The sequence below is a fragment of the Microplitis demolitor genome, chromosome 1, assembly GCF_026212275.2.
Source record: "Microplitis demolitor isolate Queensland-Clemson2020A chromosome 1, iyMicDemo2.1a, whole genome shotgun sequence".
Taxonomy (NCBI): Eukaryota; Metazoa; Arthropoda; class Insecta; order Hymenoptera; family Braconidae; genus Microplitis; species Microplitis demolitor.
Genome location: NC_068545.1, coordinates 21,889,651 through 21,911,483, shown reverse-complemented (window position 1 = coordinate 21,911,483; position 21,833 = coordinate 21,889,651). Strand labels below are relative to the sequence as shown.

The 21,833-nt window shown below is 27.0% G+C and overlaps 2 protein-coding genes across 4 annotated transcripts; one reads left to right on the top strand and one right to left on the bottom strand.

Annotated features, from left to right (window-relative positions):
* The first annotated feature begins 2,737 nt into the window (after positions 1-2,737).
* LOC103576416 (RPII140-upstream gene protein) lies at positions 2,738-6,222 on the top strand. The gene is made up of 4 exons (XM_008556621.3): positions 2,738-3,032; positions 3,126-3,380; positions 4,440-4,688; positions 6,004-6,222. Exons 1-4 carry the CDS (start codon positions 2,863-2,865, stop codon positions 6,119-6,121), a joined length of 792 nt encoding a protein of 263 aa, XP_008554843.1. The 5' UTR covers positions 2,738-2,862; the 3' UTR covers positions 6,122-6,222.
* LOC103576417 (twinfilin) lies at positions 6,221-14,968 on the bottom strand. 3 transcript variants are annotated; one of them, XM_008556624.2, is made up of 6 exons: positions 14,734-14,968; positions 14,510-14,587; positions 13,402-14,061; positions 13,201-13,319; positions 7,543-7,580; positions 6,839-6,916 (listed from the first exon to the last, which is right to left on the bottom strand). In XM_008556624.2, the coding sequence occupies exons 1-5, from the start codon at positions 14,756-14,758 to the stop codon at positions 7,554-7,556; spliced, it is 909 nt and encodes a 302-aa protein (XP_008554846.1). In that variant the 5' UTR covers positions 14,759-14,968; the 3' UTR covers positions 6,839-6,916; positions 7,543-7,553. The 3 variants fall into 3 exon arrangements, with proteins under 3 accessions (XP_008554844.1, XP_008554846.1, XP_008554845.1); XM_008556622.3 differs by lacking the exon at positions 7,543-7,580 and having other exon boundaries at positions 6,221-6,916; positions 14,734-14,967; XM_008556623.3 differs by lacking the exons at positions 6,839-6,916; positions 7,543-7,580 and adding an exon at positions 8,050-11,632.
* Between the last annotated feature and the right edge of the window lie 6,865 nt (positions 14,969-21,833).

The window sequence follows — 21,833 nt, the reverse complement described above, 5'->3', positions numbered from 1 at the left end:
CTGAAAAAAAAATTGAAGCAATATTTACTACTTAGTTAATATTTAACTAAGTAGTAAATCTAATTTTTAATTTTAATTAATATTTAATTTTTAATTTTAGTATGAATAAAAATTACTATAATTTTTGCTCCATGTAATGACAAGTATAACGAACTGAAAAATAAGTACTATATATTTATAAATTTTGTATAAAGTTAATTGATTATTATCCTAAAGAAAATTATAATAAATTAATATAATGAGTTTTTCTATTTTCTTTACTGATTTCTAAATCCAATCGTGATAGAGCATGCCCGTGATTTGCTGACCAATCATAAAATACTCTGAATAATTTAAATATTCATATAATATTCTGCCGCCATTTTATTTTGATTTACGATTTTTCTCCCATTTTTAATAAGTTAATTTTCAAATATTTAAATTTACCGCGCAAGTAATAAAAATAATTAATAAATTATTGATGAAAATACAAAATTTCGAGTATACTTTTTAGTCTAATTAATATAATTATTGACATCAATAAATTTTAATAAAATTATTAAATTTGAATTTTGAAATTTCGCGCCAAGATGGCGCTACTGTGCGTCGTTGTATTTAACGGTCAAATTTTTGCTAAAGTGGGGGCGGTTGATGAATCGCAGAATCGATTGCTTTGTAAGCAACTGACGGTTCGATAGCGGCAGTCAGTATCTTTAATAATGGCAGTAGTATCCCTGATAGCCAAGTTGGCGAGAAACTGACGAGAAACTTGCAGCCGCAACTGGACACTAAGTTGACCACCAACAGTTGGTACCTCCAATAGTTGATAGACATTTTCTGAGAAAGTTGGTGGCAAAAGTTGCTTGCAAAAGTTGGTGATCATGAGTTGACGGTAAGTTTACTTTCAATTTCCTCAAAATCATGCATTCCAGTTGCGGCTCCATACTGGCGCCAACTTTCTGAGAAAGTTGGCGGTAACTTGTAGCCAAAAGTTGCAAAATCTAAAGTTGTTGACAACTTGTCGTCAAGTTGGTCGGAAACTAATGAATGACCAACTTTTTCACGATCAACTCGTGCTATCAGGGATAGTTCAGATCCTCCTTTGTTTTTTACGTTTGAATCGAAACACAGTATTGCAGTTGTCGTGTAAAGTTGTGCAGTGATTATAAAATTTATCTTTTGTTAATTTAAATTGTGCAAAGTGTTTATGGTGTCGTTAAATTTTGAGTGTTCAGTGCTAGTGTAAAGTGTTGCTGATGGCTGATGCTGGTAACTTCCAAGTTCCTGAGCAAAATCATCTGGCATCGTCTGGTGGGAAAATAGCAGTTAAGTGACGTTTTTTAGCTGGAATACACTTGGAGCAATTTAACTCAAATCTCCAGGTGTATTAGGACACCCTTCTGCATATTATTTCTCCGCCAAGGTTTGTTCAAACACTCAAGTGTTTTTTTTTATTTTTTAAATATTTTTCTATAATATTCTGCCGCTATTTTATTTTGACATACGATTTTTAGTTTTCTCTAATATTTAATAATTTATTTTTCAAATATTTAAATTTACCCCGTTAGTAATGAGAATATTTAATAAATTATTGATGAAAATAAAAATTTTCGAGTATATTTTGTAGACTAATTAATATAATTATTGATAAATATATATTTCTATAAAATTAGTAAATTTTAATTTTGAAATTTCGCGCCAAGTTGGCGCTACTGTGCGTCGTTATTTCAACGGTCAAATGTTGACTATGTGGGGGGCGAGAGAATCGCAAAATCGATTATTTTATATCAACTGGCGGTCCAATAGCGTCAGTCAGTATCATCGACAACTTCAGTAGTAGTCCAGATCCTTCTTTGTTCTTAACATTTGAATTGAGACACAGTATTATAGTGGCACCGTGTAAAATTGTGCAGTGATTATAAAATTTATCTTTTCTTAATATTAATTGTGCAAAGTATCTGTAGTGTAATTGAGTGTTCAGTGTTAGTGAAAGGTGTTAAGTGTTCAGTGCTAGTGTAAAGTGTTACTGATTGCTGATGCTGGTAACTTCCAAGTTCCTGATCAAAATCATCTGGCATCGTCTGGTGGGAAATAGCAGTTAAGTGACGTTTTTTAGCTGGAATACACTTGGAGCAATTTAATTCAAATCTCCAGGTGTATTAGGACACCCTTCTGCATATTATTTTCCCACCAAGGTTTGTTCAAACACTCAAGTGTTTTTTTTTTATTTCAAAAATATTTTTCTATCATATTCTATCAGGAATTATAGTTATTATGAAATTAAATTTATGAAACAATTAGCATCTGAAGTACTTGATCTGATTCTCAGCCTTTTTATTTATTTTATAAATAAAATTTTTTTAAAATAAGGTAAGTAGAATAAATTTTCCGGTCTCTTTTCCCTCCTTCAAAACATGATACTGAAAGAAACAGACATCGATAAGGGAAATTTGCGGTTAATTTTTCCTTGATTTAGAGGTAATTTTTTTAACTAGAAAAAAACCCTAAAAAAAGTTTCTTTGAATTTTTCGTTAATTGTCCGTCAATTTCGGCTTTTTCCGGTTTTGACAGCAATTTGTACACAACTTTTGAAGTGAATTTGCATTCTGATTCGGGAAGTAAATTTACGTCAAATTGTATAGCAAGTTGTATACAAATTGTCGTCAAAAATTGAAAAGCCTGAATTTGACGGAAAATTAAAGAAAACTTTTGCTAAGCAAATAGGGAAGTAAAAAAAAAAAAAATAACACAACGCCACCTGATGTCAAAAATGACAAAGTAATTAGTAAATAAGTTTTCTTTCTGTCCATGTGATATTTTTTTATAATTATACTAAAAATATATTAATATACTAATTAATAAGTTAGTGAAGAAAAATATATAATGTCACGTTTTTTTCGTCGAGTACGAATCGAAAGGTTAGCTTTTGTTGGTTTATTTACACAAGGAGAAACAAACTATGATGTAGTAACAACATCATCAGGTTATGATCCCGATGATTTTGATGAACCGAAAAAAGGAATGGACGGAATTCGTCGTGTCTTTTGGCCATCGTAATTATTACAATTGCAATAACAAAAAATAGTTGAATAATTTAGCAAAAAAAATTGATGGTTGTATGATTATAATTATTTTTATTTTAACAGAAAATATGGAGAATTATCACCAGAATTAGTAACATTAGTAACCATGACAACTAGTAGCGCTTTATTAGGAGCAATGTACGGAGCAACAGTGAACGCACGTTCTGCTTTCCTTAGATTTATTGAAACCAATGATGCGACTAAGTTCGCTAATCATCTAGAAGCTAAACGGATGTTACAACATACTGTTACCTTGAGTCTAGGTAAAGGAGCGTGGAAATGGGGCTTCCGAGTTGGAATGTTTTCAACAATTTTCTTGTAAGACAATTCAATATTAACACAAATATTAAAATTAATAAATAAATAATTTAGTTAGGGCCAGCCGATATTTAAAGACTGTTTTTTATGTAATAAGTCATGGTACGACGTTTCACCAACAGTGAGCTCGTGGTATCTTCAGATATTTTATGTGAAATATTAATAAGTAAATTAACAATTTTGTTTATCAAGAAATTAATATTTTTAAACAAGGAAATAGAATATTTATTATTGATGAAAGGGAGCAATCATAGAATTTCATTACCATGATTATTTTCCGACGTCGAAACTTCCATGTTTAGAAATATTGATTGAAAAAAAATTAAAAATGATGAAATTCGAATTCTTTTCAATAATTGTGACCGCTTCTCAATTATTTTCAATCAGTATTTTTAACCAGGGTTTTTTCTGACGTCAGAATATTGGAAACTCCTACTAATAACAAATATAAAACAGAAAGTTATTATTACAGTCTTGTTTATTACAGTACATAATTTAAATTTACTTGATAGTTATTATTATGTCATAATTCGACGTTCTAATTAGCAAATTGTCTAACTCAATATTTTTTAGTAGGTGATTCTGTGCAATTTTCAGATACTAATAGCCAAAAAAATATTATTTGAGTAACCTAGGCAAAAATGTTATACACTAGATATGGAATTTACTTGTAAATGAAAAAAAAATTTTTAGATTACTTTTTTTTCTCATAAATGGAAGATTTTCTGAAATGGAGTTAGACAATTTACTAATTAGAACGTCGAATTATTGCATGCCTTGAGCGCGAAGCGAATTTATGAATAAATACTTCAGTATTCTCTAAGCCACAATAAGAGTACATTAATAAATTTGAAAATTTTTTATTGACCACAGGCTTACTGTCATCGAAACGCCGTATCATGACTTATTAAATAAAAAAAACAGTCTATAAATATCAGTTAGTCCAAACTATATTATTTATTTATAACTAATCACCGATAATCGAAGCATACAATAATTATTATTAAAGTTAATTATTCGGACTCATTTATTTAAAATAATTTAATTTATTTATTGCAGAACAACAAGTACAGTAGTAGCTGCATGGAGAGGTGAAAATGGTATACTAGAATATGTAATAGCTGGTATAACTGCTGGTGGAGCATTCAAAATGAACATGGGGTTGAAAGGATTTATAGCTGGTACAGTAGTTGGTGCTTTTGTTGGTTCATTAACTGGATTTTTTTTTGATAGTATTTTTTGGATAACTGGTACATCCATGCAATCTTTACAAGAAACACAGAAGAAAATTTATGAACTTCGTGAAGAGTATGTTACTTCAATTGATAATTATATCTTTTCATTTATTAACAAGAGATGTCATTTTTTATTTTCCGCATACAAGGACTAACAAGAGTATAGACTGAAACGGTGCTCATAACCAGACTGTACTGTAATTTACGTTGACATATTGAATAACGACTTTGGATCTTTTAAAAAATTTAAGTTAAGAATGAAGCGTTGAGACACTGCCATGCTAAGCATAGAAGTGGTAATTTGTACATAAATACCACAATGTTACTACTTCTGAGTTTAGCACGGCCGTATGTTAAGGAATTTTTTCACAGTTTATAATTTTATTGTTGTTTTTTAGTCATAATATCCGTGATTTACAATTTGGCAGTTACATCTCTACTCAAGGGAAATGATTATAACTTTATTCATTTACTTCCTTACTCAGCCGTAACTCTACTCAGTTATATCTTTACTCATCTTCACCTAGACTCAGCAACAACTTTACTCAGCTAAAATTCTATTCACGTATTTTAAGCATTCTGACGACTCGCTCCAAAACCTCTCTATGCTCAGACTATAGCATTTCTCTTCTTGAAATATGTCTATCATAAAATAAAACTATCCTTGAATTCCAGCTTTACTTCAAAACTTCTATTCAATGTCAAGACTATCTGAAATAACTATTAGTTATCGATTTAACTTGAAAATTATCAATACGTGAGAAAACATGTCAGTTAACATGAAAATTCACGTGTTTTTTCAGTTACCGATGATTTTTTATCTGAGTTAATAATGAATAGTGTTATTTCGGAGTCTTGGCATTGAGTAGAAAAGTTTCGGAGTAAAGCTTGAGGTTGAGGAGAGTTATTCTGGATGGAGATGTTTTGAAGTAATCAGTTCAAGAATAGTTTTATTTTGCGATAGACATGTTTTAGGTGGAAAAATGAAGCAGATTGCCATGTCTACTCAGATCCTCACTACCTCGTACCAAGTTTATTCAAAAATCGTTAGCCATAATAGCTTAGCTGGAAAATTGCTTGATTTTAAGATTTCTTTACTCCATTACATCATTTCAAGACAACTTTACCCAACCTTTTGAGAAAAAGTAAGCATTTTCCTGCTTACCGAGTAGATTTTTAGCTGAGTAAAGTTTTAGCTGTCCAGTTGACGATGAGCAAAGATATAACCGAATAGAGTTAAAGTTGAGTTAAAAAATATTTAAGTAGAGTTAAGACTGAGTAAAGAAGTAAGTGAGTAGAATTATAATCATTTCCCTTGAGTAGATATGTTGTGAGTAGGCATGTAACACTGCCTAACATTTAATAATAAATTTTTTTTTTCTTACTAGAGCGATACAAAAAAAAAGGGACGAACAAATGAGTAAAGAGTATGCTAAACTGCAACATGAAATTATGGAAGACCCACTGGCAGTTGATCAGGGAAAAAAAAAAGAAGACAATAAATAATATAATTAATGCAGTTTTTTTTGTACATATTAGTTTTTTGTTAATTTTTATCGATAGATTACTTTAATTATTGAAATAAAAAAAATGAGACAACAAAACTATACTGGTATACTTTTTTATTTCTACTAATTAGCCATAAAATCATTTATAATTTACAAAAAAAAAAAATTTTTCCTCTTGTAACGGCATTTGATATTTTCAATTATTGCTACACTATTTAAAAACTACAAGTAGGCCATGAAAATATGATTTGATTCAGATAATTGTCAATAAATTTATAATATAACATTACCTACCTTATTGTATGTAATAATACATTGACATTTACATAATTATATATTTTTCATTATTAAAAAAAAAAAAATATTAATATTTGCAATAGCAAACAATCCTGCTTTTAGAATAGGCCTGATTAAATACTCAGTAAGTGAATATAAATTTAATACTATAGTCAAAATAGTAAATATTCAAATTGATTAAATAAATAATAAATTTATAAGTAAAAATAAAATGCACTATAATCTCATATAGTCATAAGACTGCAGTCCCTACCACCCTGTTTGATATTACGATAAACAAAAAATAAATAAAAGAAAAAAAAAACACAGACAAAAAAAAAAAAACAAGTTACTAGTCTTCTTGTTTATCTAAATCCTGGACCTTGGTAATGCGTTTAGCGCCTCTGCCAGGAGGTCCTTTTGGTTTAGCAAATTTCGGCCGATGTAAATTGACTTTTGGATGCAGTTCCTCTTGTAAAAATCCTTCGGTTAATTCCTTTGCATCATCTATCTCTAGCTACACATTCAAGAAATTCCAAATAAATTATTCTACGGTATTAATTGAATAATATTTTTATTTATTTAAATTACGTAAATTATTTATTTAATACGTAAATTATTAAAAATACTATGGTGACCACATTTTTGGAAAACCTGGAAATGTCAGAGAATTATAAATATACTGGAAAAATCAAGGAAGTCAGGGAATTTCGTTACAATACTGAAAAAATTTTTACTTTATTTTTTTTGACTGAAAAAATTCGATAAATTTTTTTTTCTGTCAAAATTGTTCAAAAAGTGGCGCGGCACGAATGCGATTTGAATACCGTCTTGAAAAAAAATTAGCAGAAATTGATTTCAATAGCGAAAAAATGAAGTAGTCAGAATTAAAGAATTAAGAATTAATATAACCACATATGGTCAGGAAATTTGCTAATTATTTGACTGGGATATCTGGAAAAGTCAGGGAATTTTAGTTTCAAAAATCTTCGGTCACCATTAGTATGAACTAAAAAAAAATGAATAAAAATAAAATAAATAACAATAATAATTATAATAAAACAAAAAAAAGGATTTAAAACTATAATTTGTGTCAGGCCTATTCTGTAAGCAATTATTATATTAATACTACTAATTACATACCAATTTGATGATTAACCATTGCCATGTGCGCTTGGAACCTAATAAATAAACATCTAATTTTATCTATTATATTAATTAAATTAATAAAGATGACGATCGTTTTAATTAACGGTGGATTATTTATAATAATTGTTAGACACTTGATAAATTTAAATTGCATAGTATTTTATTATACATATAGCATCATTAATAATAATATTGGCAAGGTATACAATTATTTTCAACATTTTAAACTGATTTAAATAAATTTATAATTAGATAAAAATAATTGATTTGATTATGATTAAAATAAAAACTTACAGAATAGGCCGATGATTAATACAAAATTTTAAAGAACGTTAATTTAAAAATTCATGCATTCATTATATTAATGAACAATATTATAATTAAGAACACAATTTGATATATGTATATATTTTTTTGAGCATTGCTGATTAATAATCAATTAATAGTAATTATAATTTATAATTAATTGGCCTTTTATCATGATTTTATACTTTTTAAATTAATTTGTAAATTTAAAAAAAATCAGACTGTTTTTTATATATTAGTTACAAAAAATTATATTTTTATTAACAACTATTAGGCCTAAAAGTTTGTTAATATGTTAGTTGTGATGTTTTAGTATTTACTTTGTTTTTTTTTTGTCAAAGGGATGATTTTTAATTTTTATAAAAATCTACGCGATTTAAAAAAATACATCACGAAAAATATAATGCCTTCTGTTTATTAATTTTTATTTTTTTTGTTCTTGTATTTTGTTCTTTCTAAGACAACTATTTTATTATTAATAATTTTTATTTATTGTATACTGAAGAAAATATATTTTTATCGAAATAATTTAGATTATTTTTAAAATTTATTCATACACCAAAAAAAAAGGATTTCTTAAAGGATTTCTTTTCAAAAAAATTTTCTTTCCACAAGAGATTTTTTTTTTAACCATGTAAAAAAAAATTGTTCCAAAAAAGTTCATGAAAGTGAACTTTCAAAATTGAGACAATTCTGATTTTTAAGTTGATCATTTTTGGAACTTTGAACAAATTAGAAAGTGAACGATTTTCAACTTTAGACTTTTCCTGCGGATTTTAGTTCTTTTATTTTATTAATTAATAATTTTTTGGGTTTGAAGAAAGAAAAAAAAACGGATTAATCAGGAATTATGAAAATTTACTGCTCTTATCAGAATGATTCCGGTATGCGGAAAAAAAATAAAAGTGGTTTGAAAATAATTATGAACATTTCTTGACTTTTATTAGAACTTTTTTTGGGAAGGTCAGTTTCTGTTTCATTTTTTGGCTTGTTCCAAAATAGTTCAAAAAATGAGTGATTGGAACTAATTATGAACTTACAGAATTGTCGATTCAAATTAATTTTGTTTAAAAAATTTCAAAGAAAAAATAGAAATCCACAAGAAAAGTCCACATTAGTTGAAAATTTTTCACACTTTTAATTAAAGTTCCAAAAATGTTCAACTTAAAGTTCAGAATTTTGGAATGAATTATTTTTACACAGATATGAATTAAAAATGGAAATTTTCTTGGGGCAAGAAAAAAAATTATTGTTTTCATTTCATAATTCAAAATTTTTCTTGAGTCAGGAAATCGTTAGTTCAGTGTACTAAATTGAGATTCATATTTTCAAATTATTAAAACGGAACTTTATCAAATTTTTAGTCAATGATACTTATTTATCAGTCTTAAAATACATAATAATATGAATTAATTTTGTTTTACGTATTAGTAGTTTTTTTTAGCGCAAATTTATATGTTTCACATCATACTAAGCTTTGATAATTTTATTATAAATCGCAATTTGATTTATAAATTATAAAAGCAGTTAAATTTTTTTTTTTTTTTATTGTTTTTAAAACAATGTGTCAGATAAAATAAAAATAATGAGTAATAATTTAAAAACAGGCTTGCATCGTTGTTGCTATATTTAATTTTAATATATATTTATATATTCAACTATTTAATTAATATGTTATAATAATGAAATACGTAATAGAGAAGTTAGGCGAGTGGCATTTAAATTAATATGAGATAAAGCCTATGGAATTTTCCTAACTCTCTAATAATCACAAATGGCCAAACAGCCAAATATACTGCAGTTAAAATTTATCATTTTTTATGTAACGATAAATTATATCGTTTAATATAATGCCTGATTTGAATTTCAAAGCCACGTCTTTTGTTTATTTTGTACGTTACAGTAATTAATAATTGATATGAACAAACTTATAGGAATAAACTCCCCTATTAATCTCTTATTAATTATACAATAAAAATTCATTCATTTTATAAAGATCATTTTGTTGCTTTTTAATAAAATATTTATATTATCTTATAACAATTTATTTTTTATTAGTTTAGATAATTTTTTTAAATTTCCTTATGTAAATTAAATAAAAAATATTTGTGCTGCCATTGAGGTTTTTTTTTTGCAACAAAACAATCAGATGTTAAATAAACAATTAAATTTTAATTATTTGTGAGCAATTAGATTTTAAATCTCAAATGAGTCATGAGTAGAAAAAACTTTTTAAAATTATGGTAATAAAAAATAAAAAAATAATCATTAGAGACGTGACTTGAAATTCATTTCCGACTAGACGAAATTACGTCTCTCTAATATTAATCTCAGAATAAAATGCATCAACTCGTAATATACTATTGAAAAAACAAAAATTATAATTTTGACTATAATTAAGAAAACAAAAAATTTTAAAATAAAATTAATAGATATTAATATATATATAATAATAATAAAAATTATTATTATTATGGAATAATTTGATTAACACAGAAACGTCAAACTTTAACTTTTTAAGCTGCTGTTTTAAAGCGAAAAATTGTGTTTACAATTTCGTTAAATTTTCTTTTTGTAAGATAATTTAGAAAAATACACGATTGATCCTATTCTTGCTAAACAAATATACATATCACGTTGGACAATCAGTGATCCATTAGATATTTTTTATAAATTACTTTTAATTTCTTATTCTTCTTCTTTTAATTAAAATTTTGTTTATATCATGAGTAAAATTTTTAAATCTATAACAAAAGGAAAATTTGCTAAATATTTTATATATAAAAAAACATCGGTCTGTCGGTTGACCCTGCAGGCCAGCCCAAAAACTTCCCGCTCTTTTCCCGCCGTTTTTTTTTTATTTTTCAGAAACGGCTCAATCAATCGATTTTAAAATCTAATCAGTTCTAGAACTCAATAAAACGCGCCGGTTGCCACATTGAACGTCGAAATCAGTTAATTAGTTCAATAGGTATGGACGTTGAAAAATTTAAAAAATAACAATTTATCTCGTTTTTCCCGGATAGATCAGAATATAATTGACCAAATAGCCCAAAAACCATACGTTGTTTAATTTAAATGATATTATCAACAAAAAAATTAAAGAAACATCGGTTTTTTAATTTTTTCTCGGATACTTTATAAATTAACGTTCTGATCTGAGTTAAAACTCATTTGAATTCTTTTTTTGATCACTTACATTGATTTCTGCCTGAATACATTAATTTTATTGAACATAATTATGAATAAGAATTTAAAAAACGCTTATTCATTAATTATTTCTGATTCTTAAATTTTTAAAGTCTAACTTAAAACGTAACTTGTTTGAGCTTGAAAAGCTCATAAAAAGCATTTGCATGCAAGAGTATTTTTGAGCTCGAAAACAGCGGGAAGTTGTTGGGACGGCCCGCAGGGCCAACCGTTGCCCAGATTTTTTAAAAATAATTACTGCATGTTACACGTTACAAATCACAAAAATCTATGTGCGTCATAGCTTGTAAAATTAAATTAAATTTAATATATATATTTATATTTCATAAACCCAAAAGAAAATCGCATTTCAAATCTTTTAAATACCAAGTATAGTATGGAATGTGATAACAGTTAATCGAACCTGTTAACTTAAAACACATGAGCGTTTTTGTTTAGATTTTTTCTCAGTTAAAACTTGCGGGATATTGGTCGTCGGGGTAACGGGGGTCGAGACGATGCTTTTTTCATTTATCGTAGGAGGATCTTCCAGCATGTCTGCTAACTCTTCTCCACTATTTACCTCCAACTGCATTTATAATCCGTTTGTCGTTATAAGTCATTAATATATTTATTATTTCATTAAAACGCCTATGTACCAATTACATAATATATCCATATGATATTGTTATCATTAGTATTGTATATTACGTGATATATTAATTAATAATTTCACATGCAACCATTATCATAATCGCTTTACTTATTGTTTTATATAATTTAATTTAAATATTAATTACTAAAGCATTATATGCAATATTACAAAATGCTACCGCCGTATTCAACGTCACATTTATATTTATATAAAAAAAAAATCAACTGATCTTAGAGATTACTAATAGGGGTGTGCGAATACTTCGAATTTGCGAATTCTTCGTATCGAATCGAATCGAAGTATTCGATCCGAACTCGAATTATTTGTAAATTTTCGAAAGATTCGACGTTTTCCGAATGATTTCAAAATTTTCTTTTGAACTACTTAAAATTTAAATACCTAATAGCTACTTTAGCTTGAAATTGACAATAGTTTGACAATTGAAATTACCGAAATTTGCTGCTCGAATTTGCTGACAATTTGACAGCAAAAGGTAGAAAGAGAAATTTGAGGTTAATTTTTCCTCAATTTAGAGGTAACCTTTTTTTTACTAGAAAAAACCCCTAATAGTAGTTTCCTTAAATTCCTCGTCAAATGTCCGTTAACTACGATATTTTCCGTTTTTGACGGCAATTTATATATAACTTTTGAAGTGAATTTGCATTCTAATTCGGTTGGCAAATTGTCGTCAAAAATGGAAGAGCCCGAAGTTGACGGACATTTGATGAAAAATTCAAGGAAATGAATAGGGATATTTTTTCCAATAATTCAAATTTTGGTAATTGTTTACAATTATGGCTCCATCTATTTTTGGCCATAAAAAATCGAAATTCATATTTTTAAACTTTTTTTTTTTTGAAAATATTCTACTCTAATATTTAATTCTATATAATAAATATTCCATTTTAAAATACTCTTCGGCGCATTTAAGGATATACATTCATTATTTTGTGAAAATTTGATTTTCTATGAGTAAATTCAACTTATGAATTTCAAAAATACATATTTTTGATGTTTTTGTTGGAAATTTTGTAAAAAACATTTTTTTTCAGTTATCATTTGTTTTTTTTTCGTAAAATTCATTTAAAAACTAAGCACTCCATTAAATAAAAATTAAATATTTGAAAGCTGATCAGAATTTTGTCGATTAAAATTTAGTAATTTGCAAAGTTGCAAGTAATTCGGATATTCTCTAATTATTCGACTTTATTAAATTAATCGATTTGAATTTCGAATAGAATACGATTCGCACACCCCTACTTACTAATAATTTTTTACCATAACAAAATTATAGAAATAAAACCCTACTATTTTATTTTAAATTACTACTATATCGAACTTCAAGTCTTCAATAAAAATTGTCTACAGATTTAATTTCGTCGACTTTTCGGCTAGTAATTTTTTTTTTATACGAATACTATTGTGTTGTATTAAATACAATAAAATAATTACTATTATTAACCAATTAAACCCAAAAAGATAATAAATATTTAAATACTGACCTTTTTGGCGATTGTCACACCTAATGATTGAATGAGATCGAGCAATGGTGCCTTGCATGATGAATAAAGCATTCGTTCTTTGATGCTGCAACTGTACCCCGGCATACTGTAGATAAAAACTACAACAATAATAAATATTAATCAAAATAAAATATAACGTTGCCTTTTATTTAATAGAATATTAAATTAAAAAAAAAATACCTATTGCTTCAGTGTAATCGCCCTCATGTGTATGTTTAAAATTATATAAATGATATCTAGCAGAATCAGCAGGTACCTTAGTAGGCAATTTGTCTAATGAAACATCACCAGTCATAACTAAATGAATTTTTTCTTCATCTAAATCAATTTTCAATTGAACATATTCGTGTATTCCCTTTCCCATATCAGTTATTGCTTGTTTAGCTTCATCGGTAACAGGAAATGCGACACCACTAAGCGTCTGATGTCTTGTTTCAACATTGTAGTCAGTATGTATTGCTGTTTTTTTTAATTCGACTAATTCTTCTTCAGCGGAAGTCAATGGGGCTGGCGCGGCGTCATTCTTTTTATGTCTATTATAACCTTCCAAAGTAACATCTTCCAGTACCGTACCGTGCAATTCATCTTTTATTGATGCAGTACCAAACTCTTGTTTCAAAGTGGCTTTTGTTGATGCGTACAACATTTTTTGACGTACTGGCGCATTGTCGGGTGACCATGAAATAAAAAGCCAGTCGTACCCAGAGTCTGGTGATTTTGTATCCAGTCTAAATAATATATATGCTGGTTGATTCTCAGCAATAAGGGGTTTTACTAATTTATTATAGTCATCTTGCCATTTACCAACGGGTTTTGATGACGTCGATGGTGTTAATTCCTCTGAAAAAATTTATTTATCAACAATTATTCAATTATTAATGAGTGTGAATGTAGCAGACATCAAATTTAAAATTATTAATAACTAGAATAAATAATTAATAAAATAAAATTTTTAAAAAATGCGCTTTTTGAAAATTTTGAAATTAATAAGTGCATTTTTTTAAATTATTTATAATTTTAAATTTCTCTGATGTCTGCTACATTCACACTTATTAATTATTATTATATGATCCTGAAATTAGCAGTTTAAAATTTTTGGATTTTTTTTTTTTAGGAATTCAATTCAAAATAAAAATATGCACACGTAGAAAATTTAAAAAACTGTAGGTGCAATTTTTTGTAGTATTGATTTTTTTTTTATAATTTATCGTTTATCAAAAATCCAAAAATTATTAGACGGCTAAATTTAGCATCATTATTATTCGTTAAAAAAAATATATTTTCATACCATTTTCTATAGATACTTTTAACACACGTATTTTCCCATCACGACACTTGGCAAATAATTTTTTTAAAGCATCATTAGCTGTAATTATTAATTTTATTTTATCATTAATTAATTGATTAATTGTTCATACTAGATAAAGTAAATTTTTATGGGCGTATTCGAGGTTAAGTTTATCGAGTACGTAGCAATGTCAATAAACGTATAATGAAAAATACAATAATTACCTTTTATTCCTGTTTGATGAGACATTGTTATTATTATTAATTTTTAATATGATATATATTTTTTTTTGTGGCTTAAAAAATAAGAGAAAATTTCACAACCAAAGACTAAAAATCACCGATGTACAGTACAAGTAAAACACTAAAACTAAAACTTGAAATGGGTGGTTGGTGGCAGCTTGTCACTGATACCAATACAGACCCAACTACCCAACAAAAATTATGTATGTGTTTGTTCTTTCACTACACATTCTGTCATTATTATTGTTATTATTATTTTAACACTAGTACAAATACTAGATAGAATGAAAATCGGTCATTGGTGTGAATGTAGCCAATAGTAAGCCTTTAATCCAATGGTTGAATATTGTTTACTTTATACTTATACCTATGTTTGCATGTATGCATGTGTGGACGTAAAATAATATAACCTTGATAATTATAATCCATTATGCGATAATTCAGAGTCAAATTAAATAATTAAGGGAATTAATTATCAAGTTATGTAATAAGTAAATTGAAATTAATTATTAACTAATATGTATTTGAGGTAAATATGTATAATCTTTTTTTTAATTTCTGTTTGGAGAAAGTGGCGGCATAATTTTGAGTTAGGTAAACACTAGTGCACGAAAAAAAAAAAAACAAGGAGTTGCAACAAGACCAAATCCTGTTGCAGCGGCAGGATTTTCATGTTACAGCAACAGGACAAAATCCTTTAAAATTTATAATATAAATTTTATATGTTCGCGTGTATACCCAAAAGATTAAGGAAATGGTCTCCTGTAAAAAGTAGGCAGACTTGGTCTCGTTACATTAAATAATTATACAGTCGGAATTCGTTATAAGACTACACTGTGAAAAATTTCCATTAAATTTTACTATGGGTGCATTGTAACACCGGACCATAAGAAAACTGGTACAAAATTTACAAGTGTCCCATAGTAAACGGTATGCGCACACGACACGATTGGGACCTATGCGCTGAAGTTTTCAAAATTATGATTTTGATTCTCCTTCATCCTCCTTACATTTTTTTTCATGCTCTTACATTTGTTTCCCGTTTTTTCTTTTTTGCTTTTTGTAGTTCTCTATAAGCCGTTCTGAGCTCTCTATCCGAAGTTTTTAATTCCCGAAATAAAAAATTATGTACGATGATTCGCTTTTAATTCTCTTTCGTTCTCAAAAAATAAATTTAAAAATTTTCATTAATCAAAAATGATTTTATTAAAAATCTGACAATCGTTTTCAAGAGCATTGGCCAACGGCACGTACCCAAAAAAAAAGTATTAATGTTTGTGTTTGCAGGCTACATAATTTACTTGGTTTCAATACAGCATCATTACATCAGAACCCAGCGAATTCGTTCATACAAAAAAAATATTTAAAACACATACTTGGTAAAAATCAATATTATTTAAATTTTTGAAGTATTCAAAACCGGCCCTTAAGTGGGAAAAACAATACCTCTACTCTATGAGAACATATTTATGTTGTTACAGAAATTAAATTTAAAAATTAAATTTGCCGCTTAATTTCGATATAAATTTATTTATCAGAATCTATTGGGTTGCTATATAGGATATATTGTTAACAGGAGTAAGTATCATCTGTAATGTGGATGTGACATTGAAAAAGTTATTATTTAGTTGTGTATGTAATAGCTGGTCAGTTGGTTATTATTTATATGAGTACTAAACTTTTTATTGTCTTCTAAAAGCTCGGGATATTAATAAAGTTTCAATTGTATAGATATATGTATTCGAATAATATAGACAGAGTAATATTTAATGAAGCTGAAAATAGCAGACGTCTGGTTATTTTTTTTATTTTCATAATAGTTACAAACTGTTAAATGTATTATTCAAAAATACACATAGAGATTTTTAAAAGGTTTTTTTTTCCTGTCAGAATTGAAATTTTTTATTTAAAAATAATAATTGGCAGTTACCTGCTGCATTCTCTAGCATAATATTTAGTTTGTTTTATTATATCAATAAATTGTAGGTATTTTTATGCATTTACTTTTAATAACAATTATTATGCATATATAGATAAATTAAAATATATAACAATATAAAAATAGATGGAATTTAATGAATAAAACTCAAATAATAACTTTGATCAATTCATTCTATGAATACTGTGTACATAGTACATATATAGATTATAAATGTCAATTTATTTTTTTAATAAAAATTTTTTTGTTTGAAAATTTATAAATAAACTTTTAATTTAATTTAATGTTTAAATTATAATTTTCGATGTGATGTTTACTGTGTCGAAAAAATTAATAGTTTATTAATTTATCATAAGCTCATTATTTTTTAATATTCAATTAAATACACGAAAAGGGGGTACAAAATGTGAACCCGAAGCTAGTAGCCGTAATAAGTAGCGGCCAGAAATTTTTTGCCTGGCCGCTACTTATTACGGCCGCTAGCTTCAGCTTTATGTTATAAAATTAATAATAATAACAACAAGCAAAGAGAAAAATATAATTTTTTATAAAACATGATTGCATAATTATATCTGATTATTCAGAGTTGAAGTTTGAGTTTTTTTCTGGTTCTCTCAAGTTCTCGAAATTATATTTTTGATTCTCTTGCATTCTCCTTACATTTCTTTTGATGTTCTTCGCGTTTTTTTTCTAGTTATCTATGAGCTAACAATTGTTCTGAATAGAAATTTATGTGCGATGATTCTCTTTTGACTCTTCTTCGTTCTCAAGATTAATGAAGGTTTAAAATCTTGATTAATCAAAAATCAATTTATTAAAAATCTGCTAATCGCTTTCAAGAGCATCTGCCGACGACATGTACAAAAAAAAAAGTATTAATGTTTGTGTTTGCCGACTACTTACTTCACTTGGCTTCAATAGAGCATCATTATATGAGTACCCTAGACAATTCGTTTATACAGAAAAAATATCTAAACTTGGTACTAAAGATGATTTCAGTATATTTTTGGTATGATTCTAATAATATATCCGTTATACTCATAATTTGGATATATTTTTAATATTTAATATTTACTGAAAATTTTATATTTAATTTTTAAAAAAATTAACTTTAATAAAAGAGAATGAATGAGGGTCAAAAGAGAATCTAGGAAATCTTGTATTTGATTCTCTTTTGATATTTTTGACGTGTAAAACGGGAAATAGTATCATCAGCGGAGTACCAGAATACAATCAAAATTACATGACGTTAAATGAGGACGTCGTATCTCGTATAAATTTCTTTTGGTTCTCTTCAATTATGAAAAATAGGAGAGAATCAAAAATATTAACAGAGAATCAATTCTTCGACTTGGGATATATTATAAATTACAAATAAGTAATTTTTTAGTAAAAACCACTTAAAAATTTTGATCCAATGAGGACATCTGCGAAAAATTTAAAAAATTATCATTCAATCATATCTACAGAAAAAAAGGTTTTTTTTGGCGCGAAACATTTTTACTCACCTCAAGAAAATTTTTACGGCTCTCAGAAATTATTTAGATTAAAAATTGAATACGAAAATTTTCTTGGGGCGAGAAAAAATATTCTTAGTGCAAGAAATAAGAAAATTTTTGTCTTCATTTCATAATGAAAAATTTTCTTCTGCCAAAAAATCCTTTTTTTTTTATATGAAAATATTAAATTTCTAATTGATTCTCATTCAGTTGCCTTTTAAAATTAATCGTAATTTCGATGTTGTTATTAGATTAAATGAGAATTTTCAATCAAGCATTTAAATAGCAACAAAGAAAATTCGATTTTTTCATTAATAATGAATAATTACAAGCGAAAAAAGAATAGATGCTATCTTTTTTGAACGATCAATGAAACTTTATTGATAATAATATAACATTGTTAAAATGAGTTTGTTTAAAACTCATAAAAAATATTTTTTCATTGGTTAAAGTACGAATTATGTAACTGATACATTGCCACGTGACTTGGATTATGTGTTTCTTTTCCAGTTTACGTAATACTACAAATATTATTGTCGCGTCCCATAAACACTGTGAATCTGACAGTATTATCAATTATAATTAATAACAGACGAATTGGTAGCTCAATATTTACAATAATTAAACACTGTCAAACACACATTATTGGGTAATTATTTGTATTATTTAATAAGTTATCGTTAGTTGTAATCAATACTTCAGCTATATTGAAAAAATAAATTTAATTTAAATTATAGTTCAGCAAACAAACTATTCACGATAGAAATATATATTTTAAAGTGTCAATTAAATATATCTTGAAAATTAATTTCTGAACAAATGATATTTACAGCTGATCAATATCTCGTTTTCTTAATATATAAATCAATCGGTTCTTTTATTTATTCATATTACCCTTTCCGATAGTTCATTCAGTACCTCGAGGCTTATTACGTAATTTAGACGTACTCTGTACTGTTGAATATCGAGAAATCTATTATACCCTTTCAAGTATTGTTTTAAACAAGAGACATAAATTCAAATCGTGTATTTATATATATATTTGTGAACCTTGTGAAATCATTTATTATTATTTATAATACTCAATTTTATTGAGAAAAAAAAAACAAAAATTTATTAAATTTTTGTTTATTTAGAAAATAATTATATTATTACGTTAATTGGTAAAAATATCAAAATTGTTATACAAATTATTCGTGACTAAAAAAATGTGACAGACAATCTTATACGGGTTCATGGGAAAATTACCCGGGATTTTTGAATGTGGAAACATGATTTTTTGTATCGTTATTTTGACTTGATGATTAATGTCTCAAAATACTTTATCTTTAATTTTATAAAACGATAGAAAAATTTGAACTAGTTTGTGGAAAACTTTTCTTTTTCATTTTCTAAATCCATTAGAATAAATGTTGTAAAAAAAAATCTATGTTGCAAACAAGATTTAGTCCATTCATTCAAGCAATCGTTGATCCAACGAATTCATCAAATATTTAAGCAAAAGATGGTTTGCTTGAGTAAACTGAATCGAGTTCACATTTTTTTTCCATTTGTAACTTGAAGATTTTGTAAATAACATCCATAACATTTCCGATAATCGATTACTAGGTATATAAATTTAATGACTCAATAGTTTTTTTCTGTGTATATTTAAATATAATGTTAATTATGACATCTTTATTGATACTATTATTACGTTATAAAACATTTTTCAGTAGATTTCATAAAATCTAGGTATTAATGGTGGAATTTTAAAATAATTTCGCTATAGTCTATTATAATTTTTCGAATAGGTTCCAAAAATACCGTTGGTTCAAAAGTTTATTTATATATTTAATAACCAAGGCCGTGAAGCTCGTGCTTATATAATATTTTGTAATAATATATATTCACTTCTTCATACATATATTTTACTATATATTTAAAGCATCAATTTTCGGACTTTATCTATAATTATTAATAAATTAACCCTCAATCAAACATGATTGGTAACTTATGTAAGCTACTCTATCCTTATTGTCCAGCCCGTTGCTTGTTCAATATTTGAGCCCCAATGCCTCTGACGCCAGCACTTACCCTTATCCTGTGACGTTCGACCGCGATAGATGAGGATCAAAAGAGACGTCGGGGAAGGATGGACATTCCAATAGGGACTTCTAAAAGGACCCAATATTGCTTCAAATTGTTTTCTATTTATTTAAGTTACTACTAGACAGAAGCAATATTATATATTAAATTTGACTTCATAGTTTTGGAATAGGCTAATGCCAAAATGAATATTAACTTTCCTGTTTCTAAATATTATTCGATTATAAGGCGAAAAATAAGCAACTTCTAGTCATTTTTAAAAAATAACACATGCTTAACAGGGTTATTATACAGGAAGATCATACTTATTAAAAAATATTAGTTGTACCTATTAATACACTTTAAAACTTAATTAGTCAAAATTGGTGAATATTTACTATTTGCTAGTGATTTTCGCTAATTCACTTTTAGAAAAAAAGTGAAATGTATAACAGAGCTTTTTTGCCGTTAAAGTATCATTTTTTCTCAACACATTACTTTATTATATTTATTATGAGTACAATAATAATTTTCAATTTTCTTGCAGATCAATTTCAAGATGTCACTCAAATAGACATGTGTATTATCACACGTGTAAGGTATTCAAGAAAAAAAAATAAAAAAAATTTACTTAGTAAATCAGTGAACAGAAAAAAAGATACATATTAAAATGAAGAGTTGTAGGAGTATCTTAATATATATATACATATATATTCCAAATAAATATAATTCAGCACGTGGGGGGTGAAGAGAAATAGAAAAGTAAGTGATTGGTGGGCATGAGTAAGAGTGTGCGACTGCGGGTAGACTACCCGTATATATATCATTTGAGGGATGGAAAGGGGTTAGAGAAAATTCTCTCGAAATATGAAAGGGTGAACTGCAGTCGCCGCGTGCGCTTCGACGTGTTCACAAGCTCTTATTCACCAGTAATCCCTTATGATTTAAATCCCTGATTTTCTATTGCGTCTCTCACGTGTGTTATTAAATCATTTTTAAAAAATTTTAATTATTTTAAATTACCTTTCGATCATTAATAATTAATTTTCATAAATTAAATTTATAATGTGATTGAAATGAAAATAATTTTATTTAAAAACTTTTTGTGTTTTATGATACTGTTTATTTGGTAAGTAAATATTTGTATTATTAATTTTAAATTTATTATAAAACAAACATTTTTTGTCGTTTCTTTGAGCTTGACGTCGCACCAAAGAAAAGAAAAAAAATTTAAGCAGAAAAAAAAAATTATGGTGATTAAAAATTAAAACAGAGTAATTAGTAGAGACAAAGGAACCTGTTTAATCTGCATTTTTTCTTACTGTTTCAATGGTCTCATTGCACACGTGCATTTGTGCATAAACTAACGAATGATTGGGCTTATAATTGTCATGTCATAAATTAAAATTCTATGTGGAGATTCCAGATAAAAGTAATTAAATGTTATTGTGATTTTAATGCTCATCATTTTATCATATTTTTTTTGTTGTTTTTTATTCTGCCGTTTCATATTTATTTTACATAAAATCGTTTTTGACATACTTGATAGACGCTGTTAAAATTTATTCACTACTTTG